The following is a 10,505-nucleotide window of genomic DNA, read 5'->3' as shown; positions in this document are numbered from 1 at the left end:
TGATTCCTTGTGGAACACCACACAGCTCACTGGAAGGGGAGGGGGCGCAGGGTTCCATTCACCTCCACTACCTGTTCTCTCCCCTCTAGATAGGATTGCATCCAGTTCACTGATGTGCTATCAAAGCCGATTGCTTTTACCTTGTCAATCAATAGAGTGATTTACGGTGACAAATGCCTTTTGGACGTCCAGCATGTTCCAGCATTCCATTCACCAATTCACAAACATTCGTACACCGATGGCAGAGGAAACCATGCTGCAAGGCACTCTGGGGGAGTCTGGGATCGAAATGTTCCCAATTGGCCGCTCTACCCCCTGAGTCACTGCAGACAATTCAAGGCAATTACTGTATGCGTTTCAAAACAGAAGATATGCTTTGTTTGACTTTATTAGATGGTTATTTCAGTCAAGCAAGTCTGACAAATGGAGCCAGCAGACAATTCATGTTTGTAGAACATCTGTCTGGAGAATTATCACACTCTCTCTTTATTTGTTACCTATTTCCCATGGAAAGATTTGTATAAAGAAGAAAATACACCATGTTTATAGGGAGATCTTAGGTCTCATCCTTTTATTGGTTATCATGCAGAGAAACCAACACTTGTCAGTTGAGATTACAACTTTGCTATGTTTATTTTTTCATGGTGTCCACTATCCATTGTTTGTAATAGCATACGTTAATGAAGAATGCTTCACGCATGCATGTTTCATCATCTCCTCCCTTAATAACCCCATAAATCTGATTGTCATGCACCACTGCTCCATCTGAGTCACCCTGCGGGGGAGAGAGAGAGAGAGAGAGAGAGATCAGATCAACTTTAAAATATATGACCAAACAAAACTTTACAGTAACCTCAGACCTGTTTGGACTTTGGAGGTATTAAAATATAAACTAAATATTAGTTATATTATGTATATCAGTTATTGGTGAACAACAACTAATGTAGTAGTTGTATATTAACATGTACACATACTGGACATATATCAGCAGGAATGGCACCAAAGCCTTCGCCACAGAACACACGTGTTTCACCAAATCCTCCATCGAAGTTGTGGTCTTTTGCCTTATCTTTACGTCCTGCACAGTCGACAACGTTCATGTCTGCACATTGAAGTTTGTCACTTTCTGAACCTGGTCCGTGAACTTCTGTTGAGAGCCATGCAGAATCAGTTTATATTCACAGATAACATCAAAACTGACTCAAATGATAATCAGTTCAGTATATTCAAATCAGTCATATTGTAACTTTTCAAAGATCATTTTAGTTTTACATATACAAAATTCTCAACCAGTAAAACTGGTATTTAGAACTGCAAAACGATCTGAAGATGATTGAGAACTCACTTTTACTATCTCCAATTGTTTTAGGTTCAGTATAACCATGGCCGGCTACCTGAATTATCTCACCAATGGTTAGTGGATATGAATACCCATAGAGCAACTGAAGGGCAACTGAAGGGCAGATTTGTGGAAGATCAATCTTATGGGTCCCTTTGATGTTTTGTAGCTGCAGTAGCATGATGTCATGCTGGCCTTTTGGACTGTAGATGTGATGGTGCTTGTCCTTGATTATTTCAGACTGTCGGTTTGTCCCTGGGTGCACATCTATTATTGCTTTATGCTCCCTGCCAAAATAGAAGATAAGAAGGTTTTAATTTTCCATTAAATACTATATCCAGTGAAAAGATACACATCACATCTTTTTTTTTCTTTTTTTTAATGATTTTGCAACCCATTTTTTTCACCCAGTGTCAATTATCTAATGTAATCCTGGACGCTACACTTCCTCTGCCAACCTGGGGAGGGCAGCGGACTGACCTCATGCTTCCTTCTATGCATATATTCTATATTCAGGAGAGAATCATTATTACATCAAGATCAGGGTATCATGTAATTGAGTTGTCTTGCATAGCCAATGTCTAAAAGATATAAAGTCAAATACAGCAATTTCACAATAACTTTTGTGAACAATATAGAGTAGATAAATATTAAAATCAACAGTGATCCTCTCACCATCCATCCTCCCAACAATGAGCTGCTGTTAGAATCCATGTATCACTGAGCAGAGAGCCTCCACAAAAGTATTCGTTCGTTGGATCCGTCGGATCAGTCATTTCAAGTTGTACATGGTACAGACGTTCATCAACCTTACAGTCAGCACCATTAATGATCCTCTTTTCTACATTGCCTGTTGTGACACCTGTAGGAGAATGACAAAGACCACCATCAATTGATTTCCTCATATTGACAAAGAAATGCATGCACTTCATGCATGAGAACAGAGCTACTGTCAGGTGATGTGGAAGCTGAGGATTGTATGATTATTGTATGTACGTATTGATTTGAAAACGTTGAAATACAATACAATGATACAATGGCACATACACTGTGCTGTGTAGTGTGCACAGTCCGATTGGTCATGAAATACATATCAATAATTGCAGATGAAACATTTAAAACATAATCATCATTATAAAGTAGAACATGGTCACCATGGTTGAATACTCACCAGCCCACAACAGCAGAAGGAACATGAGCGGAGTCATGTTGGTCACTGATCTCCCAGTGACTGTCCTCCAGGTGGGACAGTGTAGTCGTTTTAAGTGCAGTCACACTACCTTATCGGCCTTTCAACCAACCAATCACCACGTCCAACTTTATCACCACTATTCCAATTGGCTGTGACCTCTGCAGGTATGCAAACGACTGTTTTTTCACCTATTCTGAGGGCAAACATTGGTGAAAACTAGCACACACACACACACACACACACACACACACACACACACACACACACACACACACACACACACACACACACACACACACACACACACACACACACACACACACACACACACACACACACACACACACACACACACACACACACACACACACACACACACACACACACAACATGCTTTTATTATCCTGAGGTGTGTTTCATATGCCAAATCAGCCATGTGAAAGTAAAAGTCATATTAAATATATTTGACATCTTAAAAATGTGTATAGGAGCCTGGAGGATGCACTCTGATAGTGTAGCTCATCATTTTAAACTGCTAGACAGGTGCCGCTGGCTGGGCACCGGCCAACTCAGGACGATGCAAGTTGGGAGTGAATGACCCACCCTGTTATGTAATGGTAATAATCGTTTGGCTACTGTATACCCGTTGTCAGAGTACCCATTGTAACAGTCTGTTTGTCTGTGTCCCTTTTGTGCCCATATATGGAGATCTCTGTATCTGTCTGTCTGGCCACACCCTTCTATGCGTGCGCGTGTGTGTGTGTGTGTGTGTGCAGTGAAAAGGGAGGGGCCGGTGAATATGGACAATGTGATGTGTTTTGCATCACAGCGATATGTGCAATAATTGTGCAATAATGGAGTTTCATGAAAACTGCACAGAATATTGAGGAATATTTGTTGAAAATGTGGAATTATTTCGAGCATGTGTGTGCTATGAGACCCTGGCAAACCCCTCCTTCCGAACTCCATAGTGGCTGTTGTGAATTAGTAGTAGGGAAAAAGTCAGAATACTGAGGAATATTCGTGGAAATAGTGGAATTATTCGAGCATTTGTGTGCTATGAGACCCTGGCGAACCCTCCTGCTTTTTGAGTGGTGCCACCACTCCATTACACAGCTATGTGTGTCCCTGGGTCTGTCCCTGGGCTGGTCTGTCCGAGTAGGAAAACAGATTGGTTGGTTTTCACCATTTCTCAACCATTTTGGACGCGGGGCGGCTCGTCGGAAACGGCCCGGCCCCCTGGCAGCATTCCTGGGGGTCTGGATGTTCCAGAGACCCCCAGGGACCCCCAGGAACCCCCGGGGACCCCCACACAGTAACTGTCATTTCTCGACCATTTCGCAACCAGGCCAGCCCCCTGGGCACGTTCCTGGTGGTATGGATGTTCCGGGGACCCCCAAGGACCCCCCGGGGACCCCCACACGGAGTTGCACCACTTCAGTAATTGTAGTAGGGATACGTGTATTACAGAAGTATTACATACGTACAGATTCCCTGCATTTATAATAATTCAGGTGCCTGTGCCACGCAACCCCCGTGTTGGCCGCGATGCTTCCCCAAAGAAGAAGTTATGTCGACTGACGCTGTAGTATGGGTCCGAGTTGTTTTCCCCATTTGGGTCTGATGCATAGGTTTAATGCCTGCCTGGGGGCAGTGTGAAAAAGGAGAGGTGCGTTGGAGAATCTAAGGGGTAAAATGCTAGCTTTAGTGTCTGTTTACGCTCCCAATGTTCTGGACAAAGGATTTTACAAATTACTAACTAAAACCCTATTGGATTTGACAGAATTTAAAATCATAGTTGGTTCTGATTTCAATGCGGCGTGGAACTATGGCTTGGACAGATCCACTGCAGCAGAAACAAGCACTAACGTCTGCAGAACTTCGTGTCTGGGCTGACTCAACCGGCATGGTTGATATATGGCGATTAATTAATCCCACAGCTAGAGATTATTCTTTTCTGTCTGGAAGGCATGGTTCGTTCTCTCGGATTGATTACATCTTTTCCCCCAGGGATTTATTTCACAAAATAAACAAAGTTGAGTTGCTTCCAATGTCTCTCTCGGATCACAAAGCGGTGTTGTGTGTCGCATCTCTACTGCAGGTGATGGATAGGGCACCTAGGTGGTGGTTTAATACCACACTATTGCGCAGTAGGCCCTACACCATTTGTAGAGCAATTCCAATCTGGTTACGTGGATTCTTAAATATTAATGTGGGCTCAGTTGATGACCCCAGAATTTTATGGGATTCAATTAAGGGATTTATCAGAAGTAACTCAACACTCTATTCTTCTACTGTGAGAAAGTTAAGGTCAGCCAAACTGGTTGAACTAGAGGCTCGCTTTGCCACGTTGGATTCCGCTCTCCAGAATAGCTTTGATGAACGCACAGCAACCCAGAGAGAGCTAGTTAAGAAAGAAATTAACTCCATTCTTAAACGTCGTTCGGAGTTTCAAATGAAACGTACAAGACAAAATTATTATAGTGCAATAGTAATAGTGCAAGACCTAGCCATCTACTAGCACTACGTCTTAAATCTAATGAGCATTTTGCAGATATTGTAAGTGTCAAGTCAACAACTGGAGCCATGATTACAGAACCTAAAGAGGTCAATGCCCTGTTTCGTGATTTTTATAATGAGCTCTACACCTCTGAGGTTGTGCATAATGTAGGGAAATGTAATGACTTTCTATCTAAAATTCAGTTACCAACCCTCAGCGAGGCCGACGCAGAGGCTTTAGCCAGACCAATCTCTAGAGCAAAATTAAAGGAAGCGCAAAGGCAAGTCACCGGGTTTGGATGGGATACCACCTGAACTATACTCTCTGTTTTGGGAAGATCTGGGTCCGCACATGCATGATATGTTTCAGTTTGCGATTGAAAGGGGCTCCTTCTCCAGAGATGTTAATGTAGCCATTATATCTTTGCTGTTGAAGAAGAACAAAGACCCCACAGAATGTGGGAGCTACAGGCCGCTCTCACTTTTGAATGCTGACCTAAAAATATTTGCTAAGGTGCTCGCACGTCGTTTGCAGGGTTACATGACTAGGTCGGTACATTGTGACCAGACAGGTTTTATAGGTACCAGATTGGCCACTGATAATGTTAGACGATTGTTGCATATTATTGACAGAGCTAGTGACCTCCGGTCTCCTGCTGCGGTGCTGTCGCTGGATGCTATGAAGGCTTTTGATCGTTTGGAATGGCCTTATTTGTGGGCGGTGCTAGATAAGATGGGATTTGGTCCCACATTCATCACGTTGATTAAGGTATTGTACTCAAATCCAACAGCGATGGTATTAACAGGCAAGATTTGTTCTCCGCTGTTCACGATAGGCAGGTCATCGAGGCAAGGTTGCCCCCTTAGTCTTTTCCTTTTTGCCCTCTCGCTCGAACCGTTGGCGCAGACAGTACGTCAGTCCACAGCGATCACACCTATCTCGGTTAACAACACACAACATCGTATTTCTTTATATGCGGACGACATCCTGCTGTTTATTGAGAATGCTCCACAGTCAATTACACACATTCTTAAAATTTTTGATCAGTTCAGTGCCATCTCAGGCTACAAAATTAATTGGCCCTTTTGCTGCTAAATGAGGAGATGAGATCTGCTGTTCTGCCACCCATAATCCCAGTAGTGAACAAATTTAAATATCTTGGCATAGATGTGTTCCCATCTCTTCAAGCTACTGTTAAAAACAATTTGTCTTGATTTAGGCAGATGGTCGTCATTGCCCAACTCTCTTCAAGCTTGAGTATCAATCATAAAGATGAATGTCCTCCCTAGGGTTAATGGCTGATGGCGGCCTCTCGTTGCTTAACTTCAAATTATACTATATTGGGCTTTCACCCTTCGCCCCCTTTTAAGATATTTCGACTCAACTATAGAGGTCTGTTGGCGAGAGCTTGAGGAGAGTTTGGTTCATCCTATTGAATTGAGAGATCTGATCTATTCAAACATATCGAATAATCAATGCAAAGTTCGGTCTGGACCAATCGTTTCTCAGTTAGTAACAGTGTGGAGAGCGGCTGAAAAATTGTGCAAGATTGATTTGAAATGGAATTTGTTTTCCCCAGTGTTCAACAATGATGGTTTGCTTTTGGATGAACGTCCTATTCGTTTTCCCAGATGGAGTTCCAAGGGGATTCATACTTTGGGTGATTTATTTGATGACAATGGTTTACGTTCTTTTCAGAATGTATGTGATATTTTTAACTTGCCTGGTAACTCTTTTTTTTCTATTTACAACTGAGAACTGCCATGAGGACTTATGGGGTTCCATGGCAGACCCCCCTTGCAATGCACCCTTTGCATAGACTTATCTGTGATGTTAGATCACGAGGTTTTGTTTCCATAATGTATGCTTTTTTATTAGAATCTAGTTATGGGACCTTGCCTGTTGATACTGTATGGAGGAATGACATACCAAATCTAGATCCAGATTGGAGCTGGGATACAGTGTGGTCTATTGTTATGCTGTCTTCTAGGAATCCGGATCATCAACAAATTCATCTAAATTTTGTTCATCGGACGTACTTGACCCCCTGTAGATTGTGTGCTATGAGGATTTTAAATAATCCCAACTGCACTTTCTGCACTTCGAACACCATAGGTACATTCTTTCATATGGTTTGGGAGTGTCCGAGTGTTCTCACATTTTGGAATTTGGTTGCTGCTAATCTTTTGATTATTTTACAAATTAACATTACACCCTCCCCATCTCTATTCATATTAAACGATGTATCCCAATTGCCATTAAATAATACCCGTATCCGTGTCTTCTTTCCTGGCGTAATGGCCGCAAAGAAGATGGTTGCTACACTGGAAACCGCCTCATACATTGACATTTCGCCAATGGGCTTTGACCTTTCTAGATATCATCTATCTGGAAATGTCAACGGCAAGATTACACGGAGCGAAAGAGGAAAACATTAATATTTGGTCTGGTATTGCAGATTTGGTCAAGGACATGATTTAGTCTTATTATTATTATTTTTTTTTTCCCCCCCATTGCACAGTGTTAGGAATCTTGACGCAGGTGTGCATTTTGTGGCATCTTTGGTCCCGGGGGGGAGGGGTGGGTGGGATTGTTTGTTGTTTGTTTTTGTGTTCCTTTCTTTTGCTGTTGTACGTGTTACTTGTTTTGTTTTCTTTATTCATTCATGGTGTTAATATGTTTTATTGTGCTATTTTGTCTTAAATAAAAAACATTTGATAACAAAAAAAAGAGAATGCAAGGGGTCTGTGTCTGTCCCAACATGCATTTAACTGGTGACACTGGTGACATGTGATTTGCGGGGAGATGAGTTGTTTTTGACGCAAATTAATTTAATTAAGATGATTGTTAGAATGTTTGGCATGTGCAATGCAGGGCAGATTGAGGTTGGAGGACAGGGCTGCGCGGCGCTAGGTTCCGTGAGGCTGTCCGTGCGTCGTGGCGTTGTGAGGAGGCTCTCGAAGCGAGCAGCTGTCTTGCTCTATGCTAAGGAAGTAGCCTATACAGAAAGACAATGACCGGTCCAAAGACAGCGACCGGTCCTTTTATAATAAGATAGCATTTTGTAATGAATGTCTTCATTTTATTGAAAGAATAAAGTTAATAAACAATAGCATCAAGACAAGTCAGGTGCATTTATCTTTTGTTTGATGTGCATGAAGCCGATACTCAGTCAACTGTCATGTCTGATAATACTTTATTTCAAAGAGGTTCATTCACTCAAGAGAGCTACTGTAGAAGCCTCAATTCAAATGTCTTATTGATAAAGCAGTGATAATGATGCACGTGTCCCGGGAGTATTTGCAGGTAGGATAAGAGTGTCACAGTGCACAATATCTGAACGGTGCACGTAAATGATAGGACAGGAAGAAAGAGGAGGAGAAAGAGACAGAGAAGAGAGGAGGGGAGGAGAGCCAATAATTTAAATGCTCAATAGAACTACTATTTGCACCATGAACAAGCAGTTAATGTAATTGGTTTGAAATAATACCAATATATTAAATAATTCACTGAATTGCAGGTGTTTTATGTTGTGGGATTAAGCTGGAGAACCAACTTCATTGTGCGTGACAGTGGTGTGCAACTAAGTATAAATCCAGCTTGACAGTGCACATTTAGGCCCAAAGTAACTCACCAAATGCCATAACCATAGGAATCAAGCTATATTAGTATGAACATGTGCTTTCATAGCTTTTGTCTGAGTCAATATAGCCTCGGAGACCACATGCATTTTCTTTAAGTCGCAAACGAACCAGTGGTTTGTAGGTGCTGTATGAAAACAGGCATGATGCTGCACTGTAATAACAAATAAGTATATTAATTTCTTCCCGCTTGTGGTGGTGTTGTAAGGATGCCTGTCAGTTACTGTGGTCCTAAACAAAACAATCTATAAAACGGCTAACAATTATTTTTTACTTCCTGCATTCCTTGATATTTAGTAATATTAAGTGTAGGCTAGATATTGTATAATTCTCTTTCAAAACACTATGAGCTGCATTTAGGCATGAAAGGTGCTCTAGTATAACTATAACGATTATTCTTTTTTTTTTTATCACTATAGCATTTTGCAAGGAAGCTCTTTATTTTATTCAATGAAATTATGAACAATAACATCAAGACACAACTCTGTCAGTTTGTTTAATCAGTGTGAAACTGATACTCTACCAGTGAACAAGCATACTTTATTTCACTCAAGGCAGCTATAGCCTCTATAGTCTATTCAAATGTCTTATCTAATGTTATCTACTCGCTTTGCTTAAAACGACTCACTGGAGGCAATGTGTAGTGTAGCGGACCCAGCTGGCCATGAAAGGTTGAAGACTGAACTGATGATTTTGAAGTTTTTATTGGTAATCAACGTAGAACTGTACAAGAAACAGGCATAAAATGTATCATAAATCAGACAATAATCAATAGACAACATATCAAAAATCTTAATATCAGCAACAAACATTCCCATAAACCATAATTACATAACCAATAAAAGCCATACAGTGCATAGCTTAAAACTACCATATCAAAATGCAATATGAAAACCACAACAATAAACCTCAGACAATAAACCACAAGAAGACCCAGTCAGACCAAATAACCATTAAAGAAATTCACCTTGTCCCCTTTCCAGCTGGGTGCTAAAGTGGCGTGTGCTTCATTGCATGGCGTCCATTTGTTTCATAAAGTTTGGCCGTGAGTCCTTTCCTTAGGCCTTTCCATCCGGTGACGGTCCATGGTCCACAAACCATTTGAACACTTCTGTTCTGTTACTCTGCTGCCATATCTGTTGCCATAGTGTCCCTTCCTCAACCTGAGGCAGCATTTAAACCCCAGCACCACAGCTGAGCCTAATTCCCCATCACCAGATTCTCTGCAGCTGGCCCAATCATGACAAGATTGGGCCAGTTTGGGCTCCATGTTTTTGCATATATGACACCACCAAGAAAAGCCCCTTCACATTAAAAGTCTCGACTGCGGGTCCGTTACATGTAGTGTTCAGTGTCTTGCCCAAGCACACTGGGTCTTGGACATGTGTTGTGGACAGGCGGGGCTTGGATTTGAACCGCCGACCCACGGATCATTGATCATCATGTACGTGTGTTTGCAGGTAACAGATGTCATGTTTAATGTCTACACTGAATGTACATGAGTTTTGGTTTATTTCCTAATTCCCTGGCACACCCCATTACATAAAATTGTCACCAAAGAGTATGGAAGCAATACAAGTTATTTTACTGTCAAATAAGCGACCTGCCTTTTCCTCCCAATGAGTGACGTCAGTGGGTTATGGAGCGCTCGCTGTGTTAATTTGGATCGACCACACGCATGTAGGAGGGAGGACGAGGATTTACTATTCTGACTTACTATCGGGTTGCAACCTTAGAGTATACTCGAAGAAGCTTGGCTTGGCTTCAGAACCAAATTTACATCAGTACTGAACAACATGGCTCCTTTGAGAACCACCAGGGGCAAAACCCGCT

General features: G+C 41.8%; 1 protein-coding gene across 1 annotated transcript; it reads right to left on the bottom strand.

The window, feature by feature from the left end:
* Positions 1-575: 575 nt before the first annotated feature.
* LOC306943406 (trypsin-1-like) lies at positions 576-9,882 on the bottom strand. The gene is made up of 6 exons (XM_079529711.1): positions 9,640-9,882; positions 2,511-2,747; positions 2,015-2,201; positions 1,346-1,626; positions 975-1,147; positions 576-775 (listed from the first exon to the last, which is right to left on the bottom strand). The coding sequence occupies exons 2-6, from the start codon at positions 2,545-2,547 to the stop codon at positions 632-634; spliced, it is 822 nt and encodes a 273-aa protein (XP_079385837.1). The 5' UTR covers positions 2,548-2,747; positions 9,640-9,882; the 3' UTR covers positions 576-631.
* Positions 9,883-10,505: the final 623 nt, after the last annotated feature.

Source organism: Electrona antarctica, assembly GCF_951216825.1.
Source record: "Electrona antarctica genome assembly, chromosome: 19".
Taxonomy (NCBI): domain Eukaryota; kingdom Metazoa; phylum Chordata; class Actinopteri; order Myctophiformes; family Myctophidae; genus Electrona; species Electrona antarctica.
The sequence above is the reverse complement of the archived record's forward strand: the minus strand, read 5'-3'. Positions and strand labels throughout refer to the sequence as shown.

Bases quoted from the DNA above. Each gene is read 5' to 3' on its own strand.
- LOC306943406 (XM_079529711.1), bottom strand. From the start codon at position 2,547: ATGACTCCGCTCATGTTCCTTCTGCTGTTGTGGGCTG. The intron at 1,148-1,345 runs GTGAGTTCTCAA...GGCTCTCAACAG, and splicing joins AACAATTGGAGATAGTAAAA to AAGTTCACGGACCAGGTTCA. The intron at 776-974 runs GTATGTGTACAT...TCTCCCCCGCAG, and splicing joins TTCCTGCTGATATATGTCCA to GGTGACTCAGATGGAGCAGT.